The 15,692-nt window shown below is 45.8% G+C and overlaps 2 protein-coding genes across 2 annotated transcripts in view; one reads left to right on the top strand and one right to left on the bottom strand.

Moving 5' to 3' along the window:
• Window positions 1-67: 67 nt before the first annotated feature.
• Window positions 68-15,692, bottom strand: part of T265_14733 (hypothetical protein) — a gene marked incomplete at both ends in the record, with an annotated part of 21,735 nt that continues 6,110 nt past the window's right edge. Inside the window, 6 exons of the mRNA XM_009175004.1 lie at window positions 68-255; window positions 7,389-7,474; window positions 7,511-7,577; window positions 7,614-7,716; window positions 14,050-14,200; window positions 14,634-14,766. Of these exons, the coding sequence (XP_009173268.1) occupies window positions 145-255; window positions 7,389-7,474; window positions 7,511-7,577; window positions 7,614-7,716; window positions 14,050-14,200; window positions 14,634-14,766 (651 nt within the window). The remainder of the gene's footprint in view (window positions 256-7,388; window positions 7,475-7,510; window positions 7,578-7,613; window positions 7,717-14,049; window positions 14,201-14,633; window positions 14,767-15,692) is intronic.
• On the top strand, window positions 6,550-10,248 carry T265_09030 (hypothetical protein; the record flags this gene model as incomplete). Its single annotated transcript, XM_009174994.1, has 2 exons — window positions 6,550-6,599; window positions 9,852-10,248. The coding sequence occupies 2 exons, from the start codon at window positions 6,550-6,552 to the stop codon at window positions 10,246-10,248; spliced, it is 447 nt and encodes a 148-aa protein (XP_009173258.1).

Here is a 15,692-nt window from a genome sequence, read left to right as displayed (position 1 = left end):
ATATATAAATATATATATAAATATATCACGGCAGACGGCCCCAGTCGCATGAGGGAACGGCAGTTTGTCGCTGACAATGTATTTAAAAGAGATGGGGTTTTTTTACATTGGGGACGGGGAATGGTGTAAGAGTCCAAATGTAAGTCAGTCAGAAACCATGCATATTTGATCGTATCTGAGTGATATCATTGTCCCTGCCCGTGTTCGCAGGTCAACCTCATTCGTTTCCAAGTGTCTTTCCATCAGCTTGGCCATCTGTATATGGGGTGGAAGTGGGAAGCAGCGATAAATCAAGGAAATGGGAATCAGAACTTCACCTATCTACCTAAACAGTCTGTTGGGTTGTGTAGGCGAGTAGCAACAACGAATCCTACTAACGCTATTGATAGCTAGACCAATGCCCCAGAGGAACAATATTTGGAAGCTACCAACATCAGTTTGATGAAATGGGGAAATGAGACAAAACAGGATGGCATGGTGGGAAATTATGCGAGTTGGTATCCGTCAATTCGGCGACAGACAACTTCAAGCTAGAGAGCGGACGCATACAAGATACAAGGGTTGCCTTGGAGTTGCCGGAAAAGATGCCAGATTTAGCTGGAACTGCGGCAATTACGACCGTACTTGCGTGAACTTATTGGCTGTCGACAGAAACAACGATCCGTTGGCGAAAGTTCGGCGAATAAAGTAAGTTCATCAGTCCTGCCTGTCTAAGGCCACCTAAGAATGCCACAATCGACTTATCTTGACCATCGCCATACAGCACATAGCAGACGACACCAAGGATGGCAACAGAACACTATATCGGTTAGATATGGGCTTGATTGACCAAGTCAATACTAACTATGAGGTACTATGAATGCGTGATCCGGATTCAGCTTATTGATGTTACCGGCCAACAGTTTATACGAAGTGGTCTCATTCCCCTGAGTTTATACCGGGTAAAAGTCGTCCACATGCAGCCTAGGGTCAGTCACATATGTCGCTAACTATTCTCTGACGAAACCAAGCGTAATGGTTCGATCAGACAGGCAAACCAGGAAACGGATGTCCGTCCACAATGTACGCGCTTGTCGGCGACTTTGCTGGTTTAGATTATGTTACGGCGTTGTTTGGTGACGTTATTGTAGGCGAAGACTTGCGCACATGAAAAACCATCGTTATGATAATACTGGTGCAACGATGATTGTGGCTTTGTGTACGGTTAACGATGTTCTCGTAAATCAATAAGAGTCGATCGACTTGTCGCTATCGGTTGATACAACGAGACTGAACAATCAGATCGTTTGACTTATGAAAATCTGAATAAGATAACCCTTAGTTCCGAGCCTTTTGAATGCTAAATACTGCGAACAGAGGTGATTGCTGGATCTAAACTAGACGGAAACTGATTTTCTGGTATTTCGCACAAGTCCCCGTCAGGACACACGAGCAACAGACCTAAACATAGTCGCTGTTCATAGATTTTACTGGAGCCAGAAATGACTAACCATGAACAACCTTGCATTTAGAACACAATAAGTCGGACTGGCTAATTAGAGAACACCATTCATGTTCGATCCGGGTTTAGTTTACCGGTAGTGCAGGCCGAAGGTTTACTGAAAGCAGACACCATTAGTTTCAACCGTTAGTTTGTCCCCATCATGGTTTGCAAATGATCGTCACAACAAATTCTGGAGAATCCAAAGGATTAAGAATACAATGATGCCAGAAGTGGATTTTTGTGACCGCGGTTTATCAGGAAGGTCAGCTTCCTGAAAGTAACCACTGAATGCCCGAAATCTACCGAGACTCTCAGGTCCGCTAGATGTTAACCAGATAGACAACGCCCCCGCAATATGCAGCACATCGCAGCCAGACCGTGTGCGTCAGCATTGGACCAAGTTCAGACAGTGTCCTTCCAATAAAAAGCTTGAGGCCGTTGTACTTTTCGCACTCGCGCTCTCGCAACCACTTTTTTTGGAGTATAGCTATTGTGTTCCCTTCCGTGAGTCTTTTTCTCTCCGACACTAGGCACTGGAGCGGGTCAGCAGCAGATACCACAGGCCGGCGAATCAGCAGATATAACACGGTTGTACACAATAAACTGTATGCTGGCAAACACTAGTAAGCCACGCGTCGTGTTCGTCTTATGAGCGGTGGAAGTCGCTACCCGCATACCCTGGGGACTTCACCTGTTTAGTTGTCCCACCTGACTTGACAATTATAGAGCATCGACTGGCTGGCTACTGGCTTTAGAAATGCCTCGTCCTGTTCACCCTTCGGTCTTGTTGTTTCGGATACAAGGCATCCAGACGGTTGCACGTGCGGTTCAGTGCAAACCGCATTTGGTATTACCTGTCACGCGTGGAGTCTATCGACGAAGTCGGAAACGAGGTCATTAAGACCAACTTTCTGAGTCAGTGTCAGAAAGGTCAGATTCATGAATATAACCTCAGAAAATCCGAAAAGTACGGGGAACCGCCAATTCCACTGAAATCACTTCAGAATCTGCGTGCCAGAAGAGCCAACTATCGAGTGAACGTTCAAGAAGCCGACCAGCGACAACTGATGATCTTTTAGTGCTCAGGTGTGAACTATAAGCGGGGCCAATCGACCGGATTGCCTTGAATAAATGTCCGAAGTGCTGTTTCAATACCACATCGCTCCCTGTTACTTTGCACTCGATTGTTCGTAAGTAAGCTGTTGGGTGAGTCTGGAGCCGGGGTTTGCAGTCAATTACAACAGAAGGCGAATGACAACTCATTGTACCTGCAATAACGACCATCGGTACTAGTAAACACTGCGAATTTCACACTACGGCTGGTTGCTGTACAGTTAGAGAATCCCATACTTAGTGAAGTACTGTTGTTTGCACCCGTCCATATGTGCAGGATAGCGCGGTACGCGTTAAATAGAATTTTAAAGCAGTATGGATACAAGCGGAGTTGGAAATTCAACTAAAGGAAAACACCAAGTGGTGCGACCCCTTAATGATAATTTGACCTAAAACACTCGACCGCGAACTCCCAGGACAACCAACTGGTCAGGCTTCAGTGCTGCAACCATTCCGTGAACTACACCGGCTGGAACTCCATTCCACAAGGTGCAATCATACCAGGAAAGCCAACGGGGTGCAGCCCAACGAAGAACAACGGGTCACTGTATTGCTAAAAATCATGTTACGAGGCGGCCTGGAGGTAGCCTTACTGTCCTCTGCGATAAGAGCGTGGCTATGGTGAAGTGCATCCTTCAAGCGACCAGCACGTCCATATTTGTAGAAGATGCGATGCTGCATTCTCCTGAGCACGGATAGGTTAGAAAAGGTTGGCCCTGGAAACCGCGCACTCCGATTGTCCGACCGTTGACAATGACCACCAGCGAACACTTCGCAGGTGTGAGGCGTGTGCCAAACTGTGAGGCAGAATTATTTAGATTACGTAATATTTTTGGCGTTACCACGGCATCAAATCCAAGAAGAGCTATGTCGTCTGCGCACTCGGTATCTGTAAGCGAACGCCCCGGGAGCACTTGGACCCCACAGAAATTGGAAGCTGGTAGTGAGTCTTTGATAATCGTACCGATGACGAAGCTGAAGAGGAAAGGTGAAAGAGGGCGCCCAATCTGACGCCACTTGATGTGGTGTACTAAGGACAGAGAGCCACCCGTAGACTGAGAATTGGCATAGAAAACCAAGAATTTATGGGGTACACCTTTGCTCCGTAGACACTTCCACAGTTCCTGAGGTCCACAGAGTCAAAGACAGCTTTTAAGTCAGGGGAGACCACCATTGTTGGTTGCTAGAAGCAGAGTCGCCGTTCCGGAATCCGTCGGAGGGTGAAAATAAGATCGACGTATCCTCTTGAAGGACGAAACCTAACTTGGTTTTCGCGGATCTGCCTCTCACTGTGTTCAGTCAGACATCGAAGGATAAGACCAGAGAGCATCCTCAATGCCACAGTTACCAGGCTGATGTCACGGTGGTTTTCACACATCAACATCCCCATTCTGCAGGCACGTCTTCTTCCTTCTATATCGCGCCAACAAGCTTTGTTAGATGGGTCGCCAGGAATTCTTCGCCTTATTTGAAGAGGATTGGATACAGACCGTCCGGTCCTGGTGCCTTCTAACGTTGCGGTGCGGACCTTCCGTACTTTAGTTCTCCTTCCGACGGGCGACTGATGTTTACATTTCATTCGCCCCAGAGTTTGTTGTAGGAGGCTATCTAGACTGTTCTTCGAAGTGTTCGGCCTATCTTTCCAGTCGATGCTTTTGCGAGTGAATTAATGAGCAGTCTTTTTTCACTGACCGCTGCTTACCTAGAGTCAGTTGATTGTTTTCGGCAGCAAGACTGTTCTCCATCTCCAGAGCTTTCGATGTCCACCAGAGCTCTCGGTCTTTCCTTAGGCTCTTCACTACATGGTGCTTGAGGGGTTTGCGTGCACAATCGTACTGATTGTCTGCTGGTATGGATTTCCTGGTATCAACCATGGATTTCCTGGTATCAACCATGGATAGGGATCTCGACGACATCCAGTGGTCTTGTGGTCGAATCAGGGAAGTCGGAAAGACGGCACTGAACGCAGTTAGCATAGCTATTTTCACATTTTGCGATGCTTTGTCCACGTGCTCAGTACCAAGGCAGTGGTGGTTGGGCTAGCTCAGATCGATACTGTTGAGCTATGGTAGTTCTTCGAAGATGGTGGAGTGGCATACTTCTCGCTGAATTGCGATGGCCTGTGTCCACCGATATCGTTCCCTGCGCACTAGGGATAGGAAAGCCTTCCACAGACATGTGGGTCGGATAATTGAGTCATTGGCTCCGGGTAGGGTTCTCCCGAGAGAAATCCCTACTATCTTGTGGGACAAGCATTTGAGTTAAAGGTTCAAAGTGGGGTAGTCAAACAAACCCCTTTCATCGAACTGGGTAGCCGAGGTGCATCATTCGCCCTTGAAGCTCTTCGTTTACCACCCCCATCAACAACCCTTCGCCCAGATGATGCACTGCTGGTAATCCATCTGTTGGTCCCCTAACCAGTGTTCGGTATGTACACTACTGTCAAGCAAAATAAACCAAAACGACTCCTCAATAAACCTAGAAGACCTGATCTACGCTGCAGCCTTCCATTTCCGTACACTTTCTCAAATTTCGAGACAGGCATCTCTTACTAGTAATTTCTTTTCCTTCCTGCCGGGGTATGTTGAGTCACTGGACTACATATAAAAACCCCCTTCCTCGATCGTGCACCTCAGGCCGCTTAGGACGAACTCAGCTGTCTTATAGTCCACTCTTCGGGTACCAGGCGATCCCAGAACAGTGGCTTGAGGTAACTGCGATGTGGGAACTACACTCAGCTCTAGGACTGAAAGTGCTTTATTGGACTGGACCCTAATAAACAGCCATCTTTGCGCTGTGCAGTTCCCTGGTTCAGTTGAGATCAGTGAGGGTTGATGTGATAAGCTATATTTGTCGTGTATTCATAAGCTCTGATAGACTGCACTTATGAAGCTGAAAAAGACGAGTTTTATCGAGATCTGTCACGACTACATCAGTCATAAAGAAGAACGGATATAGTGTTCGAGGCGGGTGCTATGAACAGCTAAGTTGAACGATCAGGTGCGGAAGAAGCATAGCTAGGTGGTCGATTTCGTGTTAATACTCAGCATGCGGATCATGAAGCACAAAGTCTTCAGTTGTGTGCTGGACGCCATCCGTTCCTGGCACGACCAAACTAACACTGGATATTGCCGAGATAAGCAGACATTATTGCTGTCAGAAAAGCCATACCAGTAACTAACGACTACGGTGGCGCACACAGATCTCTCAAACGCAGGATAACCGAGAGCCTGAAGAATCAGAGGAAATGTTGGTGGCGAAGGTCAATGGCGCACACAGATCTCTCAAACGCAGGATAACCGAGAGCCTGAAGAATCAGAGGAAATGTTGGTGGATTTCGAAGGTCAAGGAGATGGATGGGGTTTTCGCTGCAGCCAACTGCCGCGTTGTGTTTCATCTGATCGACCAACCGGCAAGACGAAGTCGGTGAAACACTATGTGAAAAAGGCAGTTCACTCACAAAATCACCGTCTTAGGCGATGGGCTGAACACTTTGAAGAACAGTTCAACTGACCTCATTCAACACAACCTATGGTAGAACCAACGAGCCTAAATGGAATACCGTTGACAACAGAAATACAGCGTAAAATACCATTCTTCCGATCCGACAAGACACCCAGCCCGGAAGGCCCACACCTTACACTCTTTAAAGGTGGCGAACAGCCTAACGACCTGACTACGGAAGATTTCGAACGAAAACAGAATCGCAGTAGAGTGAAGTGCCTCTTTAATGATATCAGTATTCGAAGAGGGTACAAGAACGTCATATGCATCCAGCCTGTTATCCGTTGAATCCAAGGTGCTCGCTGGCATCATTTTGTGCAGGTACAGCAGGACTATCCATACTGATTTATGCGTCAGAAACGTGGCCTCTACGCGCAGAGAACGTAGAAAAACATTTGTTTTTTGACCATCAGTGTCTCTGAAGTATTGGCCGGGTCTGGTGGGAACATATGGGTGGCAATGCTGAGGAGCACCATATGGCTTTTGGGAATAAAGAAAGGTACTTTGCATGTCTCAGCTCTTTTTCCTTAACTCTGTGATGATTCAAAACGACAGAGGGGCGGGCAGTCGATGCCCTGATGAAGAAGCATGAAATTACTAATTAGTAAAGTCAATCGAATTGACAAATATCGCATCCCTGAATGAAGAACCCGGGACTTGATTCACCAATGATAGGTGACATTAGGAGATATGACTCAGCCCAGGAGCTGACCAAAGCTATCACTTTCAGTGTGGGACTACTCAGTTTCCCGCTTCATCATACGGCCAGATTGATCCAACATCAACTCACTGAATATATTGTCAAATCCAAGGCATAGTTCTCCCTTACCTATATCATACTTTTCGGTGACCGAAACTCTAGCGCCTGGAGCCAAAGTGCCCTTGGTATGTGGCTGGTAGTTGGTTAACTGAACGGAAACGACTTGCCGGAAGAGTAACTGAGCAGCGGAAGAGAATAGTAGTAATCAAGTGGGTCTTGATGTTATTCTAGTCCTACGGTTCAAAAAGACAAGTTAGGTGGGTTTGTGATAGGAACGCGAAACACTGACGTCAAAAGTCGTCCAAGGGACCTAAGCAACATTCGCTTAGAAATCGAATGGTCAATCCATTTGCGTACAGCTAGAGCTCTGGCAACCGATAGAGAAAGATTAATTCATTTCGGTTCTCATCTGTGGATTTGCAAGTATCATTCACGAAGAAAAATTAGCTGCTACTCTAATTCTCACACACTGGTGTAACCAAGACATTAATGAAGCAGATAACGAGAATAGGAAATTGGTCAACTAACCTCTCCATTACGAGGCCCATGAAGGATCATGACCATTGTATTATTGCATTCGGGGATCACCGTCTTCAGATACTTTGGGTGGATTCCTATGGCTGTAGTTAAGTGAAATGCCGTAAACTCACCTTCAAGTACTTCTCCGGATCGTGTCACACAGGTACAAAGTCCAGAATCCACTTTGGTGATAGTGACCTAGGGGAAGATGAAAAACTCTATGGAAAAGCTAACTTTTTGTCTGTAGTATTTTCCATTCAGATAGTGACGGTCCAGAAGTCTGACCAATAGTTTGGGTCGAACCCATGAATATGGGTCGTGGGGTTTGGGCTGATGACTGAAAAAAGAAATGCGCACGAGAGGAGTGAACTAAAATGGAAAGAGCATCGGACGGAGTTGAATAAGTTTAGCCAATGAAATATACTTGAATTATAAGAAAACATATTACGCATCTCCAGAAGACCGGGCTAACTGATACCAACCGAAGTGTCCATTCGAGAGAGGTGTTTTCACTGTGATAGGGCAACTGTTTCTAATGCGATCAGTAGGCCAACAAAAATGTGACAGCACGTGTGTTTTTGAACAGAAAATGACATTGTGATGAGATCATATGAATGATGTGGCATTCACTAATTCTAAAAGTATGTATTCCACCGTATCCATAAGATAACTTGCATAATGGATGTCAAGCCTATCATCTGAGTCAAACAAGTGACCTTTACGCCATTCAGGCGTAAAGATAAGAAAGAAATCGTAGAATAAAATAGTTTTGTGAAGCTGTACTACAACAGCAAAACAAGACAGTTGAGAGCTCCGTCAATATTGAGTTAGTGTACACTGTTCCACCTCATTCTCTAGCTTCATATCCATTGTTGTGTGATATAACCAACTGTCGCAGAGGTGGAATTCAGTAAAACTTAGAAGGGCCCACAAGTTGAACATGATAGTAGCATCTCGATTATGTTTGCGTCACAACAGAGTGGCAAAATCGCGGCGATTGGTGGGCATTTCCTTTTTGTGAGTAATTATTAAAAACCGTAGCTGCATATGGCTAACGAAGAACGCAATTTCCATTCTTTGGGGGATTTCCAATACAGAATTCCAAGCTTGTTCATAATATTACATCTATAGACTCGAATTTTCTTGACAAAATTTGGTAGTTCATTGATTCATTTCCCCTGTCACATAAGACTATTCTTGTGATGACAGAGTAAAACGAAAGGAAACCAAAGACGCTAGGATCTTGACCATCGGCCTGGGACCAACTGTCGGCTACGTCTTTGTGTTACCATCATGCCGAAAACACAGGCCGAAGGTGCGATCGTCCGAATCATTGGTGAAAGCTTGCGCCAGTGAAGTACTGTTTTTTATGGGTAGTGCTCCAGCATAAGCAGGCGTTGGTGAATGTCTTATTCTCATAGAATAATAAATGTAGACAGTAGCTACGTCAAAACTACGGTCACAGCCTGAAGTAGGCGCTGGTGACATCGTCTGGTTGAAACAGAAATTGCGATGTCCTCTGTTTGGTTCGTGGCGTAAAGTTGTGACTGTAATCCGGTTCCGATTAGCGCATCCCTAATCGGACAAGCCAAATCAAACGGTGACAAAACATTAGTTACTCGGTCACAAGATCAACCAAAAGTATGGTTTCTAGTTTCCGAGACTTGCAAAGTATGGTTGTTTGCGAACTGCATAAATAGTTTAGGTGACGAGCAGATACTTCGTGTCATAATGAAATAGATATTGGTCTCCGACACATATGGGTGTTGCATTGAACAAGTGATTGTACGGGTAGTTTCATACGTAACCGTTTTTTGCAGTTATAGTGACCCAATCTTTGACGTATGGATCACACATCCCCGGAATTACAGTAGTTGCGGAAGACGGAAGATAACTATGGTGACTGACACGGTCGCAGCAGAGCTGTGAGTAAACAGTCTAATTGAGGCACTGTTTGCTCACCTTATGATCAGGATCAAGGATTAACCCAACTTCAGCGTCTAGCGGTTTTGCAGAACTTCGAAAGGCGTACTGCTAGGGAAATACATCGCGATATTTTAAATATTGTGCCAAGTGAAGTATGAAGAGGCCTTTGTGCAGCGTATTCGGCTGAAGAATATCATAAATGGGAGGTTCAGCTGCGTCGCCCGCTAGAATCAAATTGGTGTGCAAGTGAGTCTGCTTCGCAGATGGAATGGCCGCTTCCCTCATACTTTCTCACCCACTCCCTTTATCGGATAGCCAGATCTGTTCGTTAACTCAGAGATGTGCAAAACAGTTCGGCGTAAAGTTCGATTTAATGCAGTCTGAGGCTTGCATACGGATTCACAGAGTAGACGATGCGACAGAATGATGTGCGAATGTACACACAGAACAGCCAGTACTTGCATGCTCGACTCACACCAGATCCTAAGATGTTTATTTCGAAATATGCTACCATTCATCAATATACTGGAATAACAAATACCCCAGAGTGCATTTTCTGCAACTCAAGGGTGTGACACTGATCTACCTTGCTAACGTTCCTCACTCGATGGAGATACTGACGGTTCCGGGCGAGATGGCTCAGTGGTTAGGGCGTGAATTTATTGACCGTGAGGTCCGTGGTTCGAACCCGAGCTCTGTCTCTCAACTCCCCCTTTTTAGGCTGGCGGTTTCCCAAACTTCGTGCTTCCTTCTGGTGGCACGGCAGTTAGGCACCGAAAGGGTGCTGAGGCTGAACGGCTTCTATTTTTTCAAATTTCCATTGACAGGTCCAACCGATAAAAAAATCAAACGATCTTCTTTCAAATTTCGTCCGGCACCTTCCTATCTCTATTCAACCGATTGCCAGGACTTGCACCATCTTCTGCTGCAAGTGGTTACTTGATACTTTTTGTTACTTGACATTTTTGAAATGGATGATCAGTGAACTGCTAAAATTACCGAAGTGAAAGCCATCGCACGAAGTTAAGCCTATCCCCCCCACTGATACGAGCGCTGAAGGACTGCCAGTGGCTGCAGGCAGTATGCAGCTGTATTCAAGTTTACGGCAGCTTGGAAAGCCATTGCATTTCGCCGGCCCAGTGAGATGGTCTGTGTTCCTGATCGTTATCAATGCCTTTCAAGGTTGCCAGAGGTGTTTGTGGTACGCGGAGCTTCTGGTGACATAATAGAGCTCAATTTACAGAGCGCGGCTTTGCTAATTTTTTCTGTTTCTCAAGGGAACCAATACTTGCGTACCCCACCCCATTACCAATGCTCAAGCTGAACGCTTTGCTGATGCCTTTAGACAAGGTTTATTAAGCTGGGAAGGAGGTGACACCTCAAGCGAAACGTGTCCCCTTCTTGCAGTCATACCGAGTGAAACCCGCCAACTCAATGCCCACTCAGCAGGCGAAATGGTTCCAGGGAGACATGCGTTTTTCCGCCCAAGAATTGTAACTTTTGGAGCTGTCATATGGGGAAATAACACGAGACAATATCATGTTCCTTCATTTGTAAGTTTCGGGGAGGTTAGAGAAAATGGACGCCCCAGGTGGTTGTGCAATGCAACAGAAAGTGGATTAGAGTGGGAGAATTCATCGAGACGCACCATGTCAGTTCAATAAACATTCGACATTCACCCGACAGTATAATTTAACATCACATTATTCCCACCTGTGTTTTGAGTGCGGTGCTTAGCAAGCCACTGAGGCCATTCTCCGTGTTCGATTCCTCTAGCACGCTTTGCGATCCGGACCACCTATCAAAAGACAGTATCAGTCCTCATTTTTACGCACACGATGAGTAAGCGAGCTTTACTTAATGAGAGATGTACACGTACGACCTGTTGACCTACATTATCGTTTGACGTGTTAGTGGTTGCTTTCCCGCTGCGCAATTGGTTTCTTTTTTTGAACTGATTGTTTTGCTGAGTCACATTTGCTCAAGAGTACTTCCAAAACTGGGCCAACAATACCGCATCTGGGCATTTTTCCTTAGACTGGGTGGCCAACAACTTTATGCAAGTGACAACATCTACGTAGGGATAACTGAAATGAAACACGGTGCTAAGTACACCTTGAACTGCTTGAGATAATCCAGTAACAGTCGTTATATCGATACAACTGCAAGGTATTATTTTATACAACTAATGCCTGAAGGCCGGTACTCATCACCGACGACAGGAACACCAAATGAGAACACTGGTGCCGGTAATCATTCGGACCCGACTAAACCTTTCCCATACTCGTGTTGGATCAACTCGCCCATGAACATTTACTCGAAATCCTTTGATTATACACTTTTATGCTTTATGACCGAGTGGATAGATTTGACTAAGCAACCGTCCGATTACCGTGGTTGTCATTCCAGAAGTTGATGTGGTCATGTGGCTAGGTTAATATCATACTGAGAGTTAGCGGGACCACTTTAACGATAACAGAGTAGAGTACACATTTGATCCACAATGCCGCCACCACCCACGCTAAACACGCTCTCCGGCCGACTCTAATGAGGCGGAGAGCATCCATATCCAATGTAACCTCTTTTTCGGCAAGGCCACGCGCTTTCCATCGGTGTGGACGTATATTCGTTGGTGTTGTGACAACAGGTCGGCAAGATACCTATCTAGCAGCTAAATTATGTATTTCTCTTGACAATGTAGGCGCCATTGCTTGACCTAGCGATCACCTGGTCTTCTGGTTTAGTCTACCCAGGATAACCATCTGATGAACATTCCTACTTCTTGCTCGACACTCCAGTGTTATTCAGCCTCATTGAGCTAATGTATTCTGACTGTAGTGCCTTGAGTTTTAGTTCCGCTGGCTTCCGCACTCATACGAGTGTCCCGTGTGTACCACGCTAGGAAGGATATTTTTAAGCCCGTCCCAGTAGTACGCTGTACATGACGAGAGCTGATCAGTGAACCAGAGGTAACAGCAACGCGACTGGCTTTCGTACTCTTGAAGTAATAATTTTTTCACTTGGCTGCACAATACTTACTGACTCAGCAGCTCAGTCAACCAAAGCTCAAACAATTGCCTATCCTTCGTGCTTGAAAATACGAGGGCTACATTTTCGTTGATGTCTTGCTACGATGCACCTTACGGGAAAAAGTTGAAATTAGGTGATGAGAGAGGGTGCCTGAGCAATAGTGGTCCAGGTCTTGTATATCACGAAGAATGTGCTCTGTTTTTCCAAGTTGACAGAAGGCCCACAATAAGAGAGTTAGAGAGAAAACGACTGAGTGGCTGCCTAATTGCCCAGCTCAACGTACAATTCGCTGCCATGTGCAGAATTCCCCAGGTATGCGGACCTTTGGGCGATGAAGTTGCCGGATTTTATCTTACTCAAACGTTTGGTAGTAGTAACTAAAATTGGCAGTTTTTGAGGAAGTGTGAGTATGGGTGCGACATGGATATTCGTTTAACGGTTCTTAACCGGGAGACATGTCAATCGTCGGTACCAGTAAATTGCCTTACAATCCCAAAGAATCGTTCTGCAATATTTTGCACACCGACAGTCCTAAAAACTCTCTCTTATTCGGAGTTCGTTCAGCCTGTGGTCATCTGGAATCTGTTGCTTTAGCTTTTCGTGACGGACCTTTCGTTCCGCGCAGCAATCACAGTGGGACATCTGTGCTCCTGTCACTGCAAGAAAAATACACCACAACAGCACTGAATGCACAGTGAAGCAGACAAGTTTGACTTTTTCTGACTACGTCATGAGGACATATGGGGCAGGTCTGTGTAAACTCTCTAAAAGCCTTCAACATACCACCACCTGTGGCAACAATGCTGCAACAGGACCGCGACAAATTATACGAAGGGATTGTTGTGGAATTAAAAATCAGTTAGGAAACATGAGCAGTCTGGTGACGATCCAACAGAAGCACTCGTAGATGCATAAATTCCAATATCCGGTCGGACCATCTGGATGGAAATAGATAGCCAGCACGCTACCGAAGTCAGTTTTTGATCATTCAGTCGAACCCCGGGAGGGTCAAGTGAACCACATTCTGGAGAATCGGTCACACCGGCAGTAATCAGTCCTATACACTCTCAACAAGCCATCCGCTGATCCTCTTTTCGAAGGCAATAATTCAAATTAGGCACGAAACCGTACTCATTTCGAACATCTATGATTCAGCATGCGTAGAAGTTGGCGGGCCAAGTGTAGACTGCTTGTAGTAAATGTAAGGAAGAACGATGGGTAACAAGCGGTTACTCGAGGAGCCAGTCGAAACGTCACCGATTGGTGTAGATGTGTGGCGCTATATCCTGTCCAAGTGCGAGTTTATCACAATGCCGATCGGCCGCTCCTGTTTAACTACTGGCCGGGAGGTTGCAGTTTCGTGAGATGTGCACTGCTGATGATTATCAGTAAAAATGAAGTAGCTGTAGAGTACTTCTTCAGCAAAAGCTAGTTTCACCTACAGGGGGGAATTCCCGTTGAAGGGACACACCATAGTCTAGTGTGCTAACCAGGTTGTCCCGTCTGCGCTGCCTAAGTGAAAGACCGTTTTATCGGTCTCGTCACGAGTTCGATGACACCAGACTACATAGGTCAAACTTTGAAGGGGGCGATAGGAGAGCAAGTAAACGCGTAGAACCCTAGGTTGGTCATCGCAAACTGATTTCATAACCATCCCGGGTAGATCGGGTACATAGAAAATCAACACCCAAGCTATCGGAAACAAAGGACCTACCTGGGTTTATGAGGCGGTACGTAGGAATCCCGCTCTATCTTGCTGTAGGGAAATCGGTCGTTGTAGGATGAGAAAGACTTGCATGGATCGGCTGCTCCCTGTTGCTGCAGTTGTTCCTCTTCCGCTTTGTATAAATCCACTTCTGATTGGTCTGAAACACAGCGAAAAAAGAGGGACCTTTGTCAGTGAAACTGGTTTGAATTCGACAAAAGATCGTGTCATTTGGGATAGAGCGTAACGATAAGCTAAGGGATATTGAAGAGTTGGTTAAACCCACAGTTCGAAGCTACCAATGGACGACGTACGACGGGTTAGTTATGCAAGTCGTCGTGTTCAGAAAGCATTGAAAGCCTCGGCAATGTGCGGTAGTGAAACTAGATAGACTGCCTCGAAATGAAAGCGCTATGCGGGATGGAAATGTCAAAAGTGCCACTGCGAAAATCCCATCACTGAAAACAAATGGGTACTACGGCCAATCAGAGAGATAACAACCGGTGCGAGAGAGATGAATTCAAAAATTTAACCAGTGTACCTAGACGCGAAGCACAAAAAGTCCTTGGGTGGTATCGGAACAGTCAACTTACTCAAACAGTTCGCATACTTGCTGTATTCCTTTTCAGGGACAAGACGCAGCATGGGCTGAAGGACGGAGGCGATCTCCTTGGAAATTGTAAACTTGACGATAACTCGTCCAGTGTCACCGTCCATTCCATTGATCTAGCGGTAGATCAACAAAGAATAGTATGAAGATGGCAAAGTCCAGTGACTGTAAAGGTCTGGCACGAGCAGCTCATACGGAACTTCATAAACACAAACAAAACTTCCCAGTGTTTCCGACAGCCAAGGTAAGCGAGGTAGTTAATTTTGTTGACGCACCTGGCCTCATCAGTCAGACATGAAGCTTAGTTAAAAAGAAAGGCTTCAAAAACAACAAGGAATCAAAAGCCCAGAAAAAGTCGTTTCATGTAAGGAAATGTCTCATTCAGGAAGAGGCTCTCCAGGGATTTTTTCGAGTTCAAGACAATATACCAGCTACGGGAAAATAACTGAAGGGAAAGACTGGGTGTTTGACGGAAAGGTCGGGCTATTCACAAGTCTTACCTAGTAATGATTGACTTGAGATTCTCAGAGAATATGCAATCATCATCATCATCGACAGCATGACATCAGTGTTCAACACCGATGCTTCACTGCCATACAACCATGACTTATTTGAAAGCCTTATTGCGAAAAGAATAAAGGTGGATTGGGGAGGGACTTAGTGCTAGCTTAACACAATCATTCCGAGGTGCCTACACCTCCAGACATTCACTCAGGCAATCTGGACAGAAACTGACAACAAGAACGCCACTGACATCGGTTGGCAAGCATATCTTGTAGTGTCTCCAACCAGGCACAGTGAGGACAACGCGGTCCCCATCCTGGAAGACGAGTAGCACCGACAGCACCCAAGCGTTTCGTGATCTCCTCCATACTCCTCTCCAAGTCAAGGGTTGGCCACCTCTCTGTTTACGCCACTCTGACTTGGGCATAGAAAACAGCACTCTTTTCGGCAAACGATGGTTCGGCATACGTAACATATGTCCCAACCAACGCATCTTCTGGTGCTGGACACATTCTTCAATGGAAGTACCCGTTACACA

This window comes from Opisthorchis viverrini (assembly GCF_000715545.1).
Source record: "Opisthorchis viverrini unplaced genomic scaffold opera_v5_251, whole genome shotgun sequence".
Taxonomy (NCBI): Eukaryota; Metazoa; Platyhelminthes; class Trematoda; order Opisthorchiida; family Opisthorchiidae; genus Opisthorchis; species Opisthorchis viverrini.
Note: the sequence above shows the minus strand (reverse complement) of the source record. Positions and strands in the feature narration are given on the sequence as shown.